This window comes from Camelus ferus, chromosome 10, assembly GCF_009834535.1.
Source record: "Camelus ferus isolate YT-003-E chromosome 10, BCGSAC_Cfer_1.0, whole genome shotgun sequence".
In the NCBI taxonomy this organism is placed as follows: Eukaryota; Metazoa; Chordata; class Mammalia; order Artiodactyla; family Camelidae; genus Camelus; species Camelus ferus.
Window position 1 is genome coordinate 35,277,248 of NC_045705.1, and position 23,418 is coordinate 35,300,665.

General features: G+C 47.4%; 1 protein-coding gene across 1 annotated transcript in view; it reads right to left on the reverse strand.

Annotated features, from left to right (window-relative positions):
- TENM4 (teneurin transmembrane protein 4) overlaps positions 1-23,418 on the reverse strand; it is a 2,614,134-nt gene that overhangs the window by 34,231 nt on the left and 2,556,485 nt on the right. Inside the window, exons 33-37 of the mRNA XM_032488752.1 lie at positions 20,877-21,126; positions 18,716-18,736; positions 11,624-11,856; positions 7,470-7,624; positions 1,209-2,086 (exon numbers count right to left, since the gene is read on the reverse strand). Coding sequence (XP_032344643.1) covers positions 1,209-2,086; positions 7,470-7,624; positions 11,624-11,856; positions 18,716-18,736; positions 20,877-21,126 — 1,537 coding nt within the window. The remainder of the gene's footprint in view (positions 1-1,208; positions 2,087-7,469; positions 7,625-11,623; positions 11,857-18,715; positions 18,737-20,876; positions 21,127-23,418) is intronic.

Consider the following 23,418-nt stretch of genomic DNA (forward strand, 5'->3'; position numbering starts at 1 on the left):
CAGTGGACAAATGAGCCTCTCTGAGCCTCAGTTTCTGTGTCTGTTAAGCAGACACTATCACCCATCTTCCAGAGCTGTCGTGAGGACTGAATGCAGTAACTCAGTTCCGAGCCTATCAATGACGCACAACAAGGTTAGCTCCTACCCCATCTCCCACGGACTTATCTAATAGTAACATATTTGACAGTTTCCATTGTCTGGAACATGGCTGAGACCTCAAAAAGAAGCTAAAAATATCTAAGTAGAAAAAGAGATATCACGAAGTCCATTCATTAAAATATCTCATAGAGGGACACCTCGGATACACAATTTAACTTTGGCAAGGATTAGAATAAGCTGAATATCTGGTTCTCTGACCACACCACTTAAGAAGCCCTACCAGGGATGAAGAGCAGGCAAGTGAACTACCTGAGCGGGCCAGCACGGCTGAAACACACACTGGCCAGATAGCGCCACACTGAGGGAGGAGGCGGTAAAACTATGGATTAGACACAGGAACTAATGAAAGGATAGTTTAGAATCACTTTGGGCCGGGATGTAGGGTTCTGTAGCCTCATTTACTCACTCCCTGGAAGCTACCTTCACCCTGCAGCATTAAATGCATTGTTGTTGCTCCTCATTAATGACCTTGACTCATGAAATAGAAGGTTTCAATATATCTTTATAATGTGTTTGAGAAGGGAGGCATGTAATGCACTTCATAAATTCCATCCAAAATGGTAAAAGTGAAAGAAAATTTTGGAACCTTCAAGATGTGGGCTTCGATTATGTGGACAGTTCTTCCACATGGAACTGTTCCATCTCCCATTGCCATATTTCTGGACAGTGGTCATATGAAGATGCTAACACTTTACCAAGTGTTTTTACTTTTTACCTCCATCACCTGCCTATAGTATGTTGGGCAGGTATCCACTATTTCCATCTTATAGAGGTGGAAACTGAGGCCTACAGAGGTTAAGTCTACAGTAATGCTGGGGTTCAAGCCCAACCCCTCTGACTCCAAAGCTCATGACTTTTCACTGCACCGTATTCCTTCCCTGGAGTAATAGTCCGGGTTATTAACATGCAGAACCTATAACAGGTGATAGTTTGCATCTCAAGTGAATTAAAATAAAATATATCCACAAATTAACACGTCATCAGCTCACCTCTAATCCTGCAATACTCCCATGAAACAACCCATCAGACGGCCTTGTCTTGATACTTACTCATAAAATGTTGTCCATCCATTTTCATTGCTTTTGGTTGCCAGAAGACCAGAATTGCCATGGTATGTCATCATGGCCAACTCGTGTCCTTGTGTGGTCACACTCTTGAGTGCACTGTTGGTGCCCATGGTCACCCAGTACACCTGACCATCTGGGACCACCAGCCAGAGGGGCATCCCAGTAGAGTCTCTGCGGACATTTACCATGTTGCCGTTGTTGTCTGTGATGAGCGTGATGTCGCCATCCCCAGTGTAGGTAAAGTTGTACAGGAAATCTCCTGTGGGTAGGCTCTGGGTGTACAGATGCTTGCCACTGGTATCAAACAGGTAGAGCTCCTGGTCGATGGGTGAGGACAGCTCATACATGTTCTGGGTATTGAGGAAAGGCTTGTTCTTCCTGATAAACCGAATTCGGATATTCCCAAGGTCGGCCACGTACAGCTCCCTGTCAGCACACACAGCCAAGGAAGACGGGGTATTCAGCTTTGCATCCTTAGCATAACCATCATCTCCAGAGAAACAGTCACAGTTGGCATCATTTTTACAGTCACAGCCACTGGGGGCCCCGGCAACTAGCGAGATCTCTCCGTTGGTGGTGACCTGCCTGATGCGGTTGATCTTCTTCTCGTCTGTCTCAGCGATATACAGGACCCCGTTGTGAGAGACGGCCAAGGCCGTGGCCGACTCCAGGGTTGCGTGGACAGCCACCTTGCTCAGCAGGAAGTGGTCGATGCCAGGGACCTGGCAGTGCATGGGTCTCCCGGCGACAATGCGCACCTGGTGGTTTTCAGAGATCTGCAGGACCACATTGTTGTCCAGGACATAGAGGGAATTGTCCATCGGGTTGATGGCTAAGTCTGTGGGCCACTCCAGGCGAACCTGATGATGGAGACACGGACACTCAAATGCCTGGCAAGGTGCCACCACTGATGATCCCACACCCCGCCCAGCCCGTAACAGTGCCCCAGGTGCCTGCACAGGCAGTCCTGGCCGAATCCTCACAGCAGCCTGTCATCAACCATGGATGCGGTCCCTGCTCAGACAGAAATCATGGAAGAACCACCACTGAGGCATCAGACGGTCTACATTAGATTGACAAAACACGGAGAAGGGGATCACAAATAAGCAAACAAAAAGCAGGCAAGAGGAAAGACTCGAGTCAGACAGGCCTGGGTTCAGATCCTACTCCCCCACTTGTGGCCTTGGGCAAATTATTTGCCTTTCTGAGCCTCAATATTCACGTCTGTAAAGTAGGAATGACAATGGTGCAGAGTCCAACCCCTTGCAGGTATTCAGATAAGGGCAGCTAATGGCCTGGAGAGGGGAGGGGAAGGCAGATGGAGTCTGGAGGCTGAAGTAGGAGTTGTTCAGAGGCTTAAGAAAGACCCTTCCTGAACTGCTGATATAAGCCTGAAGATGATTTCTCAGTTCTTTAAGTTCATGGATTAACACGTGACTAGGTGCTGGGGATGTAAAGATGAAACAATCCTGCCCCTGTCTGACATAGTTCCAGACCTGTGATTCTCAAATCTGGACACCCGTTCAAATTACCTGGGGTGATTTAAGAGAGTACTGGTGGTCAAATTCCACCTCTGATCAATGATATCAGATGCCTGGGTGTGGGGCTTGGGCAGAGGCACGAAAGCTTCCCAGGTGATTCTAATGTGGGGTTGGGAATCGTAACTGGACATTTCTCCTTCCAGTGTGGTCATCAGATGGGCAGTGTTGGCATCACCTAAGAGCTGGTCAGAAATGCAGAATGGCAGGCTTTACCCCAAACCTACCGAGTCAGAAGATGCATTTAAACAAATCCCTGGGTGGCACCCGTGCACATTGAAGTTGGTGAAAGCAGATAATGGTTTCCAGTACCTCAGAGGACAGGTCCACCTGGAAGGGATGAACCATGCTGGCGATGGGTACGGAGGTTCAGGGGACCTGGGTCCCATGTCTGAGCCTCCTCTGAGCCAGGCTGGGAGGCTGGCAGGGATCACAGGGAGCCTTCAGGTGGGCATGCGGGGGACTGCAGCTGGCAGGTCTGAGGCAAGGATGCTCTGTGTTTTGCCTCAGTGGATGTGGAGGCTGGGTTGTTGGGTTGCTGGCACTAGGGAAGCCTTTAACTGTGTTCCCCAGGAAGCCAAGTCACAATGCACGTGGGCTGACAGCTGCTGCCTCCAGCTGACTTATCTACCCCACCCCTACAGACTCATCGCCTTAGGTTCCTGAGCCCCCTACAAACCTTTGATCTTCAGGCCAATTTGGGGCTTATTTAAACAAGTGTATGCCTTTGGACAAGCAATTTCTCTTCCAGAAATTTACTCTTGTACACCACAGGGTACAGAGGTGCTTAGCACAGCCATTTTTAATAATGGTGAAAACTGGAACCAACCCAGATGTCTGATGAGAGAGAATTGGCTAGATCAATTATAGTACATTTCGTTCATCTGTAAGTTAAAATACTCTGTGTAGCGGTTAAAAGTGATGTTACAGATGGATGTTTAATGACATGAGAAAATGTTTGCTATGTATTAAGTGGAAAAAACAGTTTACAGAGTGATCCCAATTGGGGAAAATAAAATAGATTATGGAAAGAAGGGAGATTAAAAGCTTGAGGGAGAGACACCAAAATGTTCACTGCATCAGGATTAGAGATCATTTTAACTTTCTTCTTTGCAATTTTTAACTTTTTATATTTTCTGCAACGTTCACATGGTAGTTTACTCATGTAAAAAGAAACCTTGGAGAATGATATACACAGGAGATCTGGTCACCTGCACCTGCCCCTTCAGGAGGGAGCAGTCCTGTCGCATTTCTCCGAGGCCCTGCTTCCTACAGTCTGTTTGTTCCCTCACCCCCAGCCTGGGTGCCTCCGCCCCACGCCCCACGGAGCAGGGAGCCTGAGGCCGCCAGTGCCCTGGGCCAGCACTGCCTCCTTCACACTTCCCGGTGCTCTCTGGAGCACAGCATCACAGCAGCCTTTGGCTGCATCAAGAACACAGTTTACTCTAAAGTGACAGGGGAATTTTCAATTTCCTAAAGCCCGCTTCTTGTCAACACTGGCTGCTAAATATTTTATGCCCTCTGGTCCTGTGGCACCTTGGGGACATGCTTACCTAGACCTTTCTGCCTGTCATTATGATGAAAAGATGGCTCCCTGAAGGTGGGGAGGGGGGAGTAGGGCAGGGAGGGAGAAGGAGAGGAAGTGGGGAGGAGAGAAGAGCAAGCGTCCTTCTGCTCTCTCGCCTGCCCACAGGCACACGGGCCCCTGGGAAAGGAGGAGCAGTGCCCTTGGAGTCCCAGTGCCTGTGTGACGGTTCTGGACCAAGTACCTAAGCTTCTTTGACTTTACGTCCCTGTTAGTGCTGTTGGTGCTGAGGCTTCATTTCCCATCACCGCAAGGGAGGGAAGAGACTAATTTCTGAGGTCTCTCCAGTTGCCATGTTCTACAGCCCCGAGAAGGAATGGAGCTCCCTCGCCCCGTCCTCCCGAGCATTCCGGCCCTTTATGAAAGCACTCTCAGCTGACTGCCTTGTTGCAGAGTTATTTGCAAAAATGGACTGTCAAATGGATGAGTCAATGACTGACTGGTGAAAGGCACAGAGAGAGGGATGTGGGGCCAGGACACCTCCGTTCCTAGCTTAGTCCCCCGACGACTACAGGTGTGATCTTCCTCAAGTTACATGAACACTTTGAACTTCTTCCCCCATATGTAGAAGGTGGTAATCAATATTACATAAGAGCAGTTGTGATGATCAAGTGAGACAAGGTATAAGGAAATTCTTTTTAAATTATAAAGAGAATGAATATTAACTGCCTATCATTCCCAAACACTGTGCTAGGGAATTTGTATACATGATTTCATGAAAAGTTGCATTTGCTCCACCTGATGGAACCTAGCACGGGGCTCTGCATTTGTAACCACACTTTCTGTCACCACGCCTCAGTTTCCCTATCTATGCAAGGGAGTAGATAACACTGATCTTGAGGGATTCCGGTGACAGCTAAATAAGAAAAGTGAAGTGGTACCCATCTCTGTAGCCCCATTTCTAACAGTGCCCGGCATATAAGTTCTCAGGAAATCATTCTGGACCCTAATGACAGAGTTATACTTTGTGTCTGTGGTGGCCGCAGGCTGCAGAGTTGAGAACTAATCCCTTGTTTTGAACAGGTTGTAACATCTTTTGTTCTGTCTCAACTCTACACCTCTTTCTAGTTCCCCTCATCTTCATCTCCTTCCAGAGGGACTGGTCCAAGCTAAGCTCCTTGGTCCTCCCCTTTGCATGCTTGCCTCTGAGCTGTGTTCTCACCTCTCTGGCTTACCTCCCTGCGCCCCACGGCACAGTACAGCAGCTGCGTGTTTGTGACAGAGGAGGCTCTGAGAATAAAGTCTGGGCCCCCTTCCCATATGTGTATATAGAAGTACACGCCTGTGTTGGGGAGTTCGGTAAAAAGAATCCCATGCTTAGATTCAGACCAGGGTGCTGAGGACCAGGGGCAGAGAGATTTCAGTCCTGCATCCAGGATTTCTGAATCTAAGTGTGGGTTTCTCCCACTTCCACTCTATGCCAATTGTCTTCCAAGCCTTTGATCTGGCTGCTTGGCAGGACCTCTGGCTAAAGTTAAACAATTTTCCAATGTGTGGACTGAAACATTTTGGCACCCTGTGCTGGCTGGTGGAGGTCCCATTTTGAGAACTGAAAACCTGTGGACACACGCCCTCAGGCCCTGGCAGCTCCCTGATGGATACATCGAGCTTGCTCACAGACTGGAGAGGGAAACTCTCAAGCCAACAAGGGGAAGTCTGCCAAATTGGAAAGTCGAGAGGCAGAGGACAGATTCCATGCTGGCTCATAACGATCATATCAGCTGGTGAGGAGGGAAACCACCTTAGCATCTGATAGGAAAGGGACACGGGCGCCGGGCTGCTGGCAGCATCCGGGGGCTCTGGGGAAGGGGCTCTAGGGAAGGGGCTCTGTGACACACATTGGCAGCAGAGGCAGGCATGACCAGGGAGGCCTCCCAGCTTCTGCTGCCTGCCGAGCACAGGGTCTGCAGTCGGTGACAAGGCCTGTGTATCCCGGCTCCCTTAGAAGCGAGGGGGCTTAAAAAGCTACGTGTGCCCCCTGCTGACACCAACTGGCAATTTAACATAATTCAAGCCTCCTTATTTCCTTGGTTTTGCTAATGTTGGCAAGATGGATGCTCACAGATTCAGCATTGCCCAAGCCTTGCCAAAGGACCTAGTGATAAAGAACACATCACTTGTCAAGTCACTGCAGGACAAACTAAAGATATCTCTCAGGTCTACACTGGGCTCCTGGTGCCCCCCTGCTAAGGTCCAAACTCTTGTATGGTGAGTTAAATTCTCCTTTAACTGGCTCCAAAGCACACCTCTAGTTTTGACTCCTGCTACTTCCTTTCAAGAACGCTATGCTCAGTGTTCAATTTTCCAGTGTTCCTTGAATGTTCCAGGGCCATTAACATCTTTGTACCTTTGCATACGCGATTCCCTTTGCATGAAATGTCTCCTTTCTTCCAACAAACTCCTATTCAACCTTCAAAATGTGGCACAAATGTCACCTCCTTTGTGAAAGTAGGACTAGAATTTCTGTTTATTGATCACTTCCAGAGTGCCAAGCAGTTCTAGAAGCCCTACATGAATCACTCCACGTATTCTCAAGGCAATCCTGCCAGGCCAATGTCTATGAGACCCATTTTACAGACATGAAAAGTGAGGTCCAAGGGACCTCAGCAACTTGTCTAAACTTACACAGCGAGTGAGTGGCAAAGCTGGGATTCAATCAACAGTCAATCAACTAATCAATCAACAAGTACTGATTGTGCACCCTGGTTATAGTAGAGGAAAAGATGGACAAAAGGTTCCTTCTAGCCTGTCCCCATGTGGCTTACAGGCTAGAAAGAGAGCAGACAATGTACAAGCATCCGTGTTTCCAAAGAAGGAATTCAGGAGGCGATGGATTTAAACTCACACCGTGTGAGGCTCTGCTGCCTCTGAGGCTTCCTTGGGCAAATCTCTTCACTGTCCCCCGAGCTTCCCTCTGTCACCCATGTGTACCCCTGACGGTGAACTCCCAGAGCATCGTGCTGTGCCCTGCTCATCTGTGTGTCCTTAGTACTCTTCACCAAGAGTGTGCTCTCACAGGCCTTGGGCGGCACAATGATGAGCAGCCAGCTGGCTGGCGGGGGCCAGTGGGAGGACACATGTGCAGACTCAGGGCTCCAGCTGACAAAGCTGTCTCCTTACCTGGGAAATATCCATGACGGAATCACAGCTGAGGGGCCGGGCCGAGGTGAGGTCATTGGAGCCCAGCAGGGTGGAGATGACCCCATTCTGATCAATACGTCTGATCATGGTGCCATCCACGAAGTAAATCAGCCCGGATTTGTCCACTGTGATGCCTGGGGAGGAGAAGCAAGAGGTGGTAACAACCCACACGCTCACCAACACTTGCGGGTTGACAGTGCACACCCCTCACCGTGATTTGAGTAGATCTCCCCCACAACTGATTCATTCCCTTTCTGAAGGCGAGAAGAGAGCTGCCCAGAGGCTTGGGGTGATTTTTTTTTTCAAAGCCAGGATTAGAACCCAGGTCTTCAGCTTCTCCAGGGCTCTGGTTCTTCCACCTGACTGCCTCTGGAGATTTTCACCTATCATGTTAGCCATCCATTAAGGCTGGACTCACAACTTCTGGGAGTTTGTTAGGCAGTAGAGGTAGTGGTAAGGAAGAACATTTTCGGTGTCAAAACTGTGGATTATTTAAATGAACCTACTTCTGAAGACCTGTAATTATACTAATCAAAACCCCTTTTTGGTAAGAATTTTTCTTTTCTTCCAAAACAATCATCCTTCACATTTTTCTAGTCTATTACTATTTTAGTTTCATTGGTTATTTCAGAAGTATAGAGCCTGAAAAAGAATCCTTTGGATTGGGGCAGGGAATATTGATGAATTTAATTTCTCAAAAAGGCACATTGAGGGGAGGAGTCAGAATCATTATTCCACATCATTTCTTGCATTTGCTAGACTGTCCCACCTGTTGATCTCCTCCCTGACCAACTGTGTGACCTTGGGCAAATCCCTGGAAGTCCCTGCATTTGTTTTCCCAGCTATGATATGAAGGGGTTGTTCTAGAACTGTGTTACTCACTCCTGTATAAAGAAATACCTGTATGTGTGTGTGAATTACCAGGGAGCTTGCTAAAATGCACCCCTGCCAGGTACCTCATTCAAGAAAATCTCAAGTGGAGCTTGAGCATCTATCTGTATGTTTTATTGACGTATAGTTGATTTACAATGTTGTGTTAAGTTTCTGGTGTACAGCGTAGTGATTTAGTTATACAAACATATATTCTTCTTCATATTATTTTTCACTATAGGCTATTACAAGATATTGAATACATATAGTTCCCTGTGCTATACAGTAGGACCCTGTTGTTTATCTATTTTATATATAGCAGTTTGCATCTGCTAATCCGAAACTCCTAATTTAGCCCTATTTGTATTTTTGACAAGCACCTTGGATGGTAATGGTACAAATCAGTTGGCGAACCACTCTAGTAAATCAGTACTTCTTAACCAGTGATGTGTATCAGAATCACCTAAAGACTTTTTTGACCTCTACTTGCTTGGTTTCACTCCCGGAAATACCAGATCACAGGGTGGCTGGGACTAGGACCAAGGCATGCTTTAAAAATGCTCATAGTTGACACCGACACCCCAAGCCTGGAATCACGAGAGTTAGACATACCCCTACCAAAGTCTTAACTGCTCAGGGGTCCTGGGGCTGAGAGACAGACAGGAGATGCCCCCGAGGAGCACATGGCCTAGATGGGGAGGCGTGGGAATGAACCAGTACTCAGGGAGGGACAGAAGCCCAGGAGGGTTCGTGGTGAAATAAAGGAGACTGGTTAGTTTTATTCTGTGCAGCTTTCTCAGGGGAAGGAACTGAAAGAATGGGTCAGAAAAACTTCAAAGAGGTGGAGACACGAAGCATAAAGCTTTCCAGCTGTATAACCTTGGAGGAGTCACTTCCCTTCCAAGTCTCAGTTTCTTCATGGTTAAATGTGGGCAATAACATCTGACCTGGAACAGGTAGCCCTCAACAATTATTCACGACTTACAATTATGAGAATGTGAAACCCGCTTTGTGGGTTTCATGGTCCGTGCTCTCAGGGCCCACGTGTCTATGACCCTCAGCAGGTTGGGCCTCTGGGTGATGAAGACCCTCTGGAGCTGTGTTCCTCCTGCTCCCTCCTTAGGATGTTCAGGGCTGGAAAGTGATTTCACAGGGAGCACCTGGCAGCCTCAAGGTGGGGGAAGGCCTTTCTTCTGTCCCTGCCTAGAATGTAAATTAACTGCATTCTTTAAGTACAGAGCCAGTTTCCTTGTCTGTTTGGCTCTGCTCTGCCTTTCTCTTCCACCTGCTAGGACTGATGAGTGCGCCACGAACAATCAGGTTCCTAGTTTACAGAAGTTGGCTGCACAGAAGTGATCTGTCCCCTGATTAATTACTTCATTCTCTCGCCTTTTGTTGTGCTAAATAGGTGGACATCTTTCCTCCTCCCTGCTGCACAGGGCCTGCGTATCATGGCACCCTTGTCATTTCTCTCTGGGTTAATTACAGGCTTTGGGGCAATTTCATTGTCACCACATCTGTGCGTGTGTGTGTGTGTGTGTGTGTGTGTGTGTGTGTGTGTGTGTGTGTGTGTGTGTGTGTGTGTGTGTGTAAGGGGAGGGTGGAGAACACGTGTGTAGAGCAGCTGAGAAAGACCTGGAGAGTAAAACTTCTCAGGAAAAAATGTTTCAATTCTAAGAGAAAAGACTGTTGCAACCAAAAGGGCTCTCAGGGACCACTTAGCCCAATCTACACATTTACCAATGGGAAAACTGAGGCTCGGTGGGGGGGTCACAGAGCTGGGAGTGGCCAAGCAAAACTATAACGCAGGGTCCCTAAGTGCAAGCCCAGTGTTCTTTCCACTCCAGGCTACTCCCTCGGTATTAGAAAATCATAATTAGGAGGGAGATTAACCATAGATGTCAGAAAATTTACCCCACAGAGTTACCAGTTGACCACTTCGGGTATGTGGAAGACACATATGATGTGATATAATATGATACTTCATATGACGTGATATGATGTACATCCAATTTAACAATTATAATAGTAATTACAATTTATGGGATGTTAATCATGTGCCTGGTACCCTGGTACCAATATACTAAGCAAGCATTTACACTCCTGATAATATTTAATCTGTATTATAACTGTGCAGTATATTTCTATTTCATAGAGGAGGAAAATGGGTCTCAGAGAGGTTAAGCAGCTCACCCAAAGTCACACAGCTAGCTATTAGGTGGTAATGTCTGAATTTAAACATAGGACTGCCCGACTTCATTTTCATTTGAAACCAAGCCCTGAAATCTGGCACTATCTAAAAATACTATCATTCATAACATTTTTATAGGCCATCATATGAAATATATTAATTTTGACCCTCAGAACAATACTAGGAGGTAGACATAGAAGATATTACTCTTGTTTAATCGACTGGAGCTTAGACACCATAGGTTATTGGCTTTAGGGTCTGTAAACACTCGCTGATGGATGATGCTGACAATGAAGACTTCTCCTCCAAAAAGCCTTCCAAGTCTCCTGGGCACAGGGGCTCCCCTTGGCTTTGGGACCCCCCCCCCCACAGTTCTTTCTTCTTACATCTCAGAGAGCACTTCCCCTCCTCTCTCATCTGAGTGATTCGCATTCATGTCTTATTTTTCTGCTACAGTGAACTTGTCTATGCAACCACAGTACACTGTATACCCAGTAAAAACTTGCTGAATAAGTGAATGGAAAGTGATTGTGGGTATGAAGAAGTCCAGCTTTTTGAAGGATTCAAAACTGAAACTTAGAGTTTACCCATCTCAGCCCATGATCATGTGTGAAGATGACACCCTGCCGTGGCTTTATCAAACAGTAACTTGAGAGGTAGCATACATATCCAACAGGAGGGGATTGATAAATAAATAATGGGACAACCATTTGATGGAATTCTATATGTCCACTAAAAGCGAGTGCACAGAAGACTCTAATGACATGGAGAAATAAATATTCATGATACATCACTTAGGAAGAAAAGTAGGTTACTGAAACAGCTGGTTTACTGTGATTTCATTTTGTTTGTTTTTGGTGAGCTTTATATACATACAAACACCTAGAAAAAAAGAGCAGGAGGAAAGATAGGAAATGTTAACTGGGACTATTTCTGGCAGATGGAATTACGACAATTTTAACTTTCCTCTGTATGTTCCAACATTTTTTGCAATGATAAACATAGATGTCCTTTTGGAAATGGAAATGCCCTAATAAATGTTACTGAGAGTGTTTTAAAAGCAAGGCCTTACCCCTGGGGTTGGTAAGTGTGGCTTCTGTGGCCTTCCCACCATCCCCGCAGCGAGTATCATCAAAGGGGAGACACTGGTCACCTGTCCCTGCTACCACCTCGGAGTTCTTGACAAGGTCCGTCACCACCACAGTGGACTTGATCTTGAAGACCCGCCGGCTGTTGGTGTCAGAGAGGAAGACGGCCCCACTCATGGGGTCTGTGGTCAGGTAGTATTTATGCGCGGGACTGTGGCTGGAAAACAAGGAACGCCCGTTGGTGAACATTTTCTTCTGTCCTAACAGGCAGCCAGAGATGTACAACTTGAGTCCAAGCAAAAATGTTATGGGGACAATGTCCCTATTTAGGATGATCCAGGCCAGAAACATGAAAGGATATGACTTTAAAAAACACTTCATAACAAAACAAACCAAAACCACCTCAAGAGTTCGACACACAAGCCCTCTCCCACAGAGCTTTCACAGCAGCCCCACCCCCACGTCGGGGCTGAGCGCGCAGGCTCCGGCCAGATCTGACTCCAGCCAGCGTCAGCACTGCCGTCTGCTGACACTCATGTTATGCTTATCAGGAGCCCAGGAGTCTCCCTCCTGCAGCCAGATATAAATGAATTGCAGGACTAGTCTGTAATTTGCAGCAACACCCAAGGAAAAATAAACAAAACAGAGGAGCAGTAGTGGTGATAGTTCTGCTTCTGGAAAAAGGCTGCAAAGCAAGGCGAGGCTATGCTGACAGAGGAAAGTGAAGCTAGACCAGGACGACACAGAGGGATTATGGAGACGAGGCACCACCTCTAGGCACAGGGCAGGAAAGATGTGCAGTCTTTGGGGTCAGACTGGTCTGGGTTCCAGGTCTAGCCTTGTCATTTCCTGGTTCTGAAACTTGGGCAGGTTACCCGGCCTCCTGGGCCTCAAGTTTTCTTCATCTGCAAGGTGAGGATGTTAACAGCTACCTCGCTGGTGTATTGGGAAAATTACATAAAATCACATATGAAAAATATTTGGCATAGTGCATGGTACAAAGTAGGGACTCAATAATCATAATTATTATTTTTAATTGCTAGTCATCACATGTGTTTTTGCATTTGGAGAGGACTACACAGTTGGTATCACTTATTAAGCCTGACTTTTGCTATCACATGGTACTGACAGTTCTTTCCAAGTCTAGGCTCTACTGGAGTTGGACTCAAAACTCCTGGGAAGCTAATTATCAGTTCCTGCCCTTGGACTGATCACCCCCAGGCCCTCAAACTGCATCTCAATATTGGTAGCCTCTGGAAAGTCTTCTGATTCAAATGAATCTCCCTCTGTTCAGGCTGGATGGCCTGGCACTGGCCATTTTCACTGGACAGTGGGACACATGCTGTGCTGAGGGATTCAGGGTACAGACTAAGTAGTGGTAAGACCGCTGTACACCCCTGCAAGGTGCAAGTAAGAGGATCAGAAATATTTAAAAAGAAGCTATTTTGCATTTCATCAGGCATGTATATTTTGGATCCTTTCAAAAACCGAAATTTTATTTTACAGATTAGTGTCTTTTGAATAACACGTGAAGACTGGGCACTGTGATCTTCAACGTCAAGTTCTCTGAAGGGCTTAACTTGGCCCTGATGGTTCCTCATCATAACCATCCCTTGCTTTGGGCAGTGTCCTGGGGACTCACCGCTTCTCACAGGGCCAGGCCTCCAGACCCAAGACTTTCCTTCCTGTTTTCTCCCCCTAATTTGTCCAAGACATCATGATCTTCTCCAACTGTCCTGTCTCTCTAGCCCTGATGCTACTGTCCCATTATCTCCTCCTCCAAAAAGGGGGGGATCTTTGTCTGCAGCCTGGGTCCTCCCCAAGCCCTTCTTTCCTGATCCAACCCAAATACCAACACATCACTGCAAGGTTTCCCCTTTCAGGAAACCTCTCTCCCCCATTTCCTACAGGATGATTCATGCTCCCCAGCCTAGCAGCACACAGGGCCCTTCATGCTCGGCTGCTGCTCTGTCTTCTCCTCAGAGACACACTGACAACTTGTCCCTCAGATATGCCTTCATGCCTCTGTCCCTGCTGCTGCCGCACTGGGGAATATCCTGCACCCTTCCCTTCTCTGCCTGCTGACCGGCTACTCATTCCTCAGGTTACCAGCCCAAATGCTAACTTTTCTGGCAAAACATCCCCCCACCCCCCGACCTTTCTTCTCTGTGACCTGAGATTCATTTTGGCTCCTGTCTGGTTACAGGACACTCAGCATAATGCTGCGCCTGTTTATTCATGTGTCTGTCTCCCAGATCCTGTCAATACTTGAAGAGAAGAGATGGGGTTTTGTTCATTTCTGTGTTTCCAATGTTCAGCTTGGTGTCTTCTAGCCCACAGCAGCTGCTCACTTTAAGTGGATTCCATCTCCATTTTTAGTTTGCTTCAACAGTATTTGCAATCCAATTACTTAGCTGTTCTTTCACCTCTCTTTTGGGGGTGGTGGTAACAAGAGAGATGTCCTGTTTATCTTGAAACATCCCCTGTGACTTACCCTGCAATGCAACAGAGATTTAATCTTCCTGGATGACACTGATTCTGGCTAAACAAAATGCGGGGACCTCGGATCCCTCTCTGTGATGCCAGGGCAGCCTTGATCTTTCTGCCTTCTGATGACAGCTGCGAGGTGGGGGTGATAATTTCATTTCTTTGAGTATCACTCATGATAAATGGATGCTATCCACCCTGGCAGAAAATGGGTTTTTGAGGGAGTATGGTGGGGGCGCTGTCCACTTAGATTAGCCCCCTGAGTTTCTGGCTCATGTCTTCCTGCACTGCCCCAGAGAAGTGCCACCTCTGTGACATTTCTCAGACTGGTAAATTCCAGAAGAGAGTGGCACTGGCAGGACTGTCCTAGAGAGTCCATAAGAGCTGTGGCCCTGTCTTTTGTGCCCAAGAACAAATTTGAAGTCTGGTGGGGAGGGAGTGGTCAGACCTAAGCTTTGAACTTAGAAGATGTGGGTTCTAATTTGGGCAAGTCACCTAAATCGTTCAAGAGGTAGGCCCCTCAGCTGTCAAACAATGAAGTCCCTGCTCTGCTTTGCTCACAGGCTTGTCATTAGGATCAAATGAAATTACATGCTCAACAGCCCTTTCCAGTTGGCAGAGCTCCTGGACAGTCTTCATCTCACTTCCTCCTCATGCCCCTGCACTGGGAGCAGCACCTGGACCTCTCCCAGGAGCGGCCCCACCAGTCTGTGGAGCAGAGCTCCGGGGAGGCCTGCCGCTGGTACAGAGCATCCGCTACCACTTCCGGGTGCCTCTTCATCCCAGACACTGAGATAGCATTTTATATGCACAACCTCATTTTCATCACAACTACCATAGAGCTAGGTGCTTTTTTAAAAAAACATTTTTTTTTTTCAGAAGCCTGAGATGAAAGAGGGGAAGCGACTGGAGCAGAGCCAGAAACTGCTAAGTGGCAGGACAGATATTCAACTCCCATCTGCCTGACTCCAAAGTCTGGGTTTTCTTCTTCCCCACAGCGCTTCTCAGGGCCTAGAGAGCACCACCGCCCCCCTCACGGGGCGCACCTGCCCAGCTCCCAAGGTTCAGCCCCAGCGTCACCTCACCTGGAATACATCCCTAGATTCCTGGGCCCCTGCTTCGTCCCACTGGCCACTTCCTTTGTTACGGCCCCACTAGACCCGACACTTTCAGTATCTCTAGCACCTTTAAGACCCTCTTCTGCTTTGCTGTCTGTCTCCTCAAGGAAAACTCGGACTCCTCAAAGGCAGGGCCCGGCTTCAAGTAGCCGGTGCTCAGCTGCAGAGTTAGGGCTCCAGAAAGGCCTGCTGACTGTACGAATCAGTGTGTCAGTGACCCCGGGGTTACGGATGGAAACACCCACTGCTAAGGATCTGAGAGTGATGGTTCTCAATGTGGCTATGCGTCAGATTCACCTGGAAAGCTCTTTTTTTTTTTTTTTAAAGCCCCACCCATCATGCCTGAAGGGCCTGGGCATCTGTCCCTTTAAGATTTCTCTGGGTGATTCTAAGGCACGGCTCGACTCAGAAACCAGGGCTTTAGAGCAGTGCTTTTCAAACTTTAATGTGCATATGGATCATGTTAAAATGAAGATTTCAGTCCAGCAGTTCTGGGTGTGGCCCGAGCGTCTGCCTTTCTAACAAATCCTCAGAGGATGCCAGCGTTGCTTATCTGCACTTCGAAGAGCAAGGCCTTACTTAGAATTCTCTGCAAACCAGACATGCACAAGCTGGGAGCTGGCCTATGGCTGAGACCCCAGGCCTGGTTCTGTTGACCGGAACCATGTCTGATCCAATTCTGATCCCCAGTATATTGAGCAGGGTTGGGCCAGATAGGGTCACAGCTCTATTTCCAGAGTCTGTGCAGAAGTGCCTGAGGATCCATGTTCTTTTCCACTTCCTTAAGTATAACCCTGGTACTTCTGGAAGCTACGCAGAATCTTAGAGGCTATAAGGGTATTGATCCTGAAGTGACTAACCTGCAGTGAAGCCCCACTTTGCCCTCTTTCTGGGCAAGGTAGGGAATGTCCTAGTAGGAGCTGTGAGCCTAGGCGTCTTTTGGGATGGAAGGTAATCTATTCTCTGCTTCTGAGGGAGAACAATCCCTCTGTCCCACAATAAGATCTGCCTTGTGCAAAGGAGCATCCTTTGACTACATCATGCGGCAGCCCGGGCAGAACTTGATTCACTGGTTTTTGGAAGGAGCAGGAAGAGCTTGAGCATTGGAACCACACAAATGGGGCTTCAGATGCCAGCTCTGCCACCCACTTGGTACATGACCTTGGGCAAATTACTTCCTTACCCTGGGCCTCAGTTTTTATTATATGAGAAATAGGGATAATCACATCTACTTCAAAGGGCTACTTTGAGGACAAACTTGTATGAAGAACGTAAATCTGCAAGCTTAGTGCCTGTTCCACTGAAAAATAAAAATGCCCAATTAATGGTAGCTGGTCACTTTAAGAAACCTCCAGAATTTTTATGTGACTGCACAATGGAAAAGACGAGTATGTCACACTTAATACTGTCTGCCTAGCCTACTTTCTGAGGCAATTAAGGGCTCTTAGAGTTAAAACAGTCTGTGTAGCTGAGTCTGATGGAGATTTGAGTGCAAATGTACTTCTGAACAGCAGGCTTCAAACATCCCTCCACGACCCTAGGGGAGATGTCTGGGAAGAGGTGAGGATCCTTGTTCCCTGAAGGGATCCAGGGAGGAAGATGCCCAAAGGACTGGGAGTCTCTGTGCTGAGCACGCCCAGCATGGTGGGATGTACTGAGGCTGTAAAGGCCAAAGAAAGAGATGAGTCTGCCCTGGGGGACACACACACAGGGTAAGGGCACTGGCCTGGAGTCAAATGCTATTCCTCGGAACAGCTGAACAGTAAATGCTAATGGACAAACAACGAAATTTGAGAATTTCTTTATCCACTTCTGGGATTTACTGATAAGGACACTAAGGCTCTGAGAGAGGAAAGGATTTGCCAATATCCAGCAGCCAATTAAAATCAGAGCTGGAGCCCAAGGCTTCTCCCTCCTGATTGTCTTTGAAAACTGGATGGCAGAAGGAAATTCCACTTTTCCCTTCCACTTCGGCTCACTTTCTGAATAGTTTGAGCACCTGAGAAAACAATGAATTGAGAGAGGGCAGGGAGGCAGCTCTGAAGTCATACCATGCGCACATCAAAAGATTGCTAACCATCAAAAACAAAAGGTACCAGAACCACAACTCTCTCAATTTACAGATGATGCAACTGGAAGCCAGAAAAGCAAGGTGACCAGCCCAAGGCCACATGATGAATGCACAGCAAAGCTGGACAAGCACCTTGGCTCCTGACTCTTCCCAGCTAGGTCCCTCCGTATCCCGGCTGTGTCCTGGGTAGTTACCACCACTGACTGGAGTTTTAATGTGAAAGGCTAGATTTTCATCCAAGATCCTCACATGAAATGTACTTCTGTGTTTTCTATAAAACTGAGCGTGAAGACACATATCAGTTCATAGTTCCATATCACCCACACAAAGCTCACTGAAAACCTCTTTCCAATTTCAGTTTAGAGAAAAAATATCCCTCCTCTGAGAAATGGGGATAGTTCCCCATTTTTGATAATGTAAACCATGAAAACAATTGTCTCCCTGTTATTCTGGATCCCAGGAAGCTCAGAGTCTAATGTGATGTGTAATCACATGTATGTGTTTCCTCCTTTTTTCTTTTGTTTCCAAATTCTGTTTAGTTTACTTTAATACATGTGTCTTTGGTTGTAAGGGAACTGAATTCTTTTTGGGAAAGATGGAGACATCATCATCATTATCACCATCATCTAATTGTTATGATGATGATAATAATAGTAATGATTTATTATTATTACTATTACCACTATTTCTGAAGCTCCTCCCTGTGCCTGGCACAGTGCTAGACACAAAGTCCTCTGTAACCCTTATAGCAACCTCCAAGGGAGACTTTATTAACCTCAAGTTTTAGAAACTAAAGCTCAGAGAGATGAAGGAAAATTTTTCAAGGTCATACAATTGGGGAGCCTCAGTTTTCTCATCTGTAAATTGGATGTATCATGAATACCCTATTCTGTCCTTGCCGACAGATGCACTGATGGGGTCCCCTAGCATCCCAGCCACCAAAGTCGAGGTTCCTGTAATGCCCACAGGGGTACAAATCTGAAACCTGTCTTCTCCCAGATTTTTTGCCTGATGAAGATGTTCTCAGGACTTCCCATTGTTGACACTCCAAGTCACTCAACAAGGTTAGGATAATCCTTACTCACTCTAAGGATAAGCAGACTGGGGTGTTCAAATTACTATGCCAAGGTTAAAATTTCCCCCTATTACTCAGTCTGTCATGTCCACAAACTACCAATGTAATTGCTGCACCTTGCTAGAGATGAAAGGAGTTCAGGCTCTCACCACCCACCCCCACCGTTATTAATGACTTTCTCTCATCATAGCTGATCACCCCGAACCAGTTCCAATCACGCAGGACTCGTTTGCCATCGAGCGAGCTGAAACTGACACATGCAGCTTACCATACAACATGCAACAAGGCAGAGGAGAGACAGGAAATTCTCCACTGGTTGGCTTACCTATGTCTGAAATCTTTATTTCTGACAGAAGACAGGAGAGCAGGGAATAGAAGAAAGAATGAAGTGTTAGCAGCAGGGTTAGAAGCATTATTAGCAGCCTGAAAACTTGACAGCAATGGTACAGCACAATACTATAATAAATAAAGACTTAGCAGCTCTGACACTGATATATTTCATATTGGATATTACTTGTCAGTGAGCTCACTTATAAGCTGGCTACGTATCACAGAAGAGGCACGGTTTCACCTGCATCAACATTGCTGACTTCAGGGGAAGAAGATGAGGTTGACACAGGCTGCTGCTCTCACCAGGGCTAAGACAGAGGTTGGAACAGCTGACTCCCTCCCCTGTACAGCGACACATTCCCAGAGATACACACGCTTACTGCTACATCTCTGTGTGCACGCTGCCCTACAGAGAGCTACGCAAACCTGCGCAGCCCACCACAATCCTCCTCATGATACAATACAGAATTGGAGATAAGCTCGGGTTAGAAGGTGGGGGGTGATGCAGAGAAACAGGCCTGAGAAAGAAGGTTGGAAGAAGAAAATATATCAAGATGATAATATATACAAATTTATTTTTCTTTCCAAATTTAAGTTACTCCTTCCTTCCTCACCCACTGTCTTCCACAATCTCCCTGCAGCTGGGGGAGGGAGATGGGGAAAATGGGCCCTCTTTTTGAAAGATGTGAAAATGCAGGGCCAGAGAGGGTACATGTCTTGCTCAGAGTGGTATAGCTTTAGTTTCTTTGCCAAGGACCCCCTAGTCCACAGCTCTTTCCATCACAGCACAGGAGATGGAAAGATAATATGAGCAAATGACGGAAGCAAACACACTCAAGGGTTCCCTCTTTCTTGGCAGATGTCTACGCTGGCCAAACTCATAACAGAAAAAAAAAAAGGCAGAGATTATCCCATCAGTGGCCTGGTTCTCATTCAGCCTGACATCTGATTTTCTTCTCCTTCATTTGTCCCTGTGTGTTTGGCTGATATGAATACTCTCGGCCTGAGGGCCGTGATGGCTGTGGTCAGCCAGCGAGGCTTCCTCTCCTCCCACATGCGCTGCAGAGGGAGATGCTCAGCGGGTACCTCCCTCCAGGGAATAACTGAACATGGCATTCAGCCAAAGTGGCTGTCATCGGGCCGGGCGACAGTTCTTTGGCGAGGCAGAGCTGTGGGTGGCCTCTGGGTTTGGGCCTGCCATTCTAGAAGCTGGACCTTGTGCAGGTTCTTTAAATTCCCTGAGTCTCCTTTATCTTGTTTGTCAACGGCAATAGTTAATAAATATTTCACAGAACTCTTACACTCGGCAAACAGAAGGGGACTCGCAAAAGTTCCTTTTCCACTGGCCACTGTAGAGGAAGGCTTTCCAGCTCAGGGGTCTGTCCTTGACCCAAGCCCAAGAGGTGGGCAGGTTCTATTCCCTAAAATAATTCCTTAAAACAACTTGGTGCAACTTCCGAAAGGGAGAGTGGGGCTCCCCATCTCTAACCACAGCTTCTCTGTTACCCAAGCTATGACAGCACTGTGGGTCTAAAAAGGTCTGGTTTAGACAGGTGTAGAGATACGCAACACACCAGGCCCTTCCCCAAGCTGTGGGTGTGGCTGTGCTCCATCCCTCACGGTCAGGATGGGGAAAAAGCAAAGGCTGACTTGGCTGGCTCTGCTGCATCCCTGCACCTTAGGAGCAGAGAGGCGCTGCCTGATGCCGACCTGTGGGCCTGATCTTGTATTGGGCAGCTGCAGAGAACTGCTCCTAACTCTTACGCGTGTTAAGTTACAGGGCCTGATTTGTAACACTGGCATAGGGACCTAGTGTGTGATGCCTCCCTTGTCCTTATTCACAAAACTCATATGACTAGTTCTAATCAGCTTGGTGCTAGGAAACAGAAAGAAGGACGTAAGGGCTTCCAAGGAGTCTAGTTCTTGGTTGCTGGCAGCCTTCTGCATCATCTGGACGCCAAGGATGTCTCCCTGTCCCAGGGGTGCTATGTCCTCACTGCAGTGCCCCGTGGAGAGCAGCGCCGCTTCCCCAGAGCCCCCAGCTGCAGGTTAGCCTCTGGGAAGTGGCAGGGGAGGCCCCGTCCTGTCCCCTTCTCTGGGCCCACTGGGTGGCAAAGGGGCATATTAGTAATGCGAGGCGGGCCCCCCTTACATACCTCAACTCGAGGATGTTGGTGACGTTCCCAGATGGGAAGATCCGGCGGATGTAGTTGAAATCGCCCACATAGAGGCTCCCGTCGGAGCCGCACGCGAGGGCCACGGGGGCCAGAAGCTTGTTGCCGTCGGCAAGGCCATTGCAGCTGGGGCAGGAGATGCTTCTGCGGCGCCCGTTGCCCATGATGCTCCCGATGACAGGTGGCTGCTGAGACACAAACTGGTTCTCCCCGTTCCCTTTGTGCAGGATGCCTGGGACGAGGGCAGAAGAACAGAATCACCATCGGAGCAGGAGGTGGCCCTCCCCTGGGGCCGACGCCAGGGTCACCTTGATTTTGCAAGGAATCTTGCCAGATCTCTGCCTGCCATTTCCAGACCTGTCTCCCAAGGCTGCCTCACCCCATTATGAAACACAGGCTGTCCTGGATAGGCCACACTGCTTTGCTGGCTGAATTCCCACAACAGCTCTGTAGAACAGATGCCATTATCCCCCCTGAATTAACAGGGGACCCCTGACTTCACACAGATGACAGGAAAAGTGCTCCTGAGTCTAGGCCCTGAAGCAGTCAGCTCCACTGCCTCTCAAACAGTACCAAGTCCAGGTCCCTGTCACAGCACAGGACTCTTCACTGCACTTAGATTTCTCTCTTTAGAGTGAGACAATTTCACATGTGGAGACGGCCTTTTCTCTTCTGCATCCCCAGTGCCTAGCACAGAACCTGACACACAGTGGATGCCAAAAAATGTTCAGAGAAATGCACAAGGGAAACTCAGTCTCTTCTCATCAAGGTAGAGTTAGGAGACATGAGTTTTTCATTGATTTTGGGACTAATGGGCGATGCCGATCTTGCATGGGTCTCTTCACTGCTTTAACTGCCCCTGGGCCTCAGTTTCCCCACCAGCAATATGATGGGGTTGGCCTCTATGACATGTGAGCTATGTCTCATATCTATAATGCCTCTTTTCAGGCCCAGATCATCCTTTATCTCCAATTAGGAGGCTGCAGCCTGCTCCCTGCCTCAGGCCTCATCCTTTCCATATTGAAGCTTGAATGACTTTTGTGTTTTTATGGTCACAAGAATCTTCTCCCAGGCTGTCATCTATTAGCTTTGTCTTTTATTGAACAGACCCCTCTCATTTTTATGAAGCCTAATCATTTTTCTACTCTAATGTTTGTGCATTTTTAGGTTTTAGGAAATGCTTCTCTGAGATCATAAAGATATTCTGTAATTTTCTTCTATTAACTTTAAAGTATTATCTTTCAAATTTAGATTTTTACTTATTTTATATATAGTGTGAATTTAATTTTGTTGTTTTCCACAGATTGAGCCAATTTCTCTCAATACCAATTTCCAAAACACCTAGCCACCCTCCACTGATATGTGATGCTACCTCTATTATATACCAGGTTCGTAATGTACACATGGTATGTGACAGAAGCCTGTAGTTATCCATGGAAATCCATCCTAAACCCTGTCCTTCTTCTGTAGTTACAGAGTCCATCATTTTTAGTTTTTCCATACATGACCGTCTGGGACTACAACCCCCAGCTTCGTGTGCAGCTGCACTTGGCAGGGGGCTAAATTCTGTCTAGTGGCATGGAAGTGGAAGTGGTGTAGGCAGCTGCTGGGAGGTGTCCTTAGAGTGGAAGGGCTTTTCCTCCCTTTTGCAGGCTAGAAAGTAGATGTGAAGGCTGGAGCTGAAGCAGTCACTTTGGGCCAATGACCCTGGGGATGAAGTCCTGAGTAGAGCAACCTTGCAGAGGTCTAAATCAGCCCTAGATCACCTACTTCCAGCCTCTCAGGGAAGTGAGAAACAAACTTTTAACTTGTTTGCAGTTCTGCTATTTTGCCTTTTCTGACAATCCTGGCCAGCCCTAGTCCTAACTACTACTCACAGGTCAGTTTCTGGACTCCCTGTTCTACCCCATGGAATCTCTTTATCTGTTTCTGTGGCAGCCCACAGTTTTAGGTATTATGGTTCGTCTAAGATAGCTTACCATCTGGCAAGTGCCTTTTTGTTGTTGTTGTTCTTACTTTAAACACTGCCTTAGCTATTTACAAATCTTTATTCTCTCATACATTTTAGAATTAGTTTGTCAATTCCTTGCCCCGCAAACAAACCATGCAGTGGCTTTGATAGGCATTCACTGCAGCTACAGATTAGGCAGGAGCAATCTGATATTACGACCATTTTTACTCATCCCATCCCAGAACACAGTCAGAGGGAGCTATCTAAAATTCTGATCTGATGTGTCACTCGCATGCTTTAAACCTTCCAGAGGCTTGACAGGCTTGACATTTGCCTCTGGATGGAGTTGAAAAGTCCTAATCTTCTTACCTGGAGCCCCAGCTGCTCAAGCCCCCAGCTCAGGCTTCTGTTATTCCCTTCATTTCACCCTCTGCTCAAACCACACTGAACCCTCTCTCCAATTACTCTTCTTTCAGGCTTCAGTGCTTTGGCACATGCTGTGCCCTCTGCCAAGAATGTTCTCCCTACTTGATATACAGGGCTAATCCTACAGACCCTTTGAGACTCAGTTCG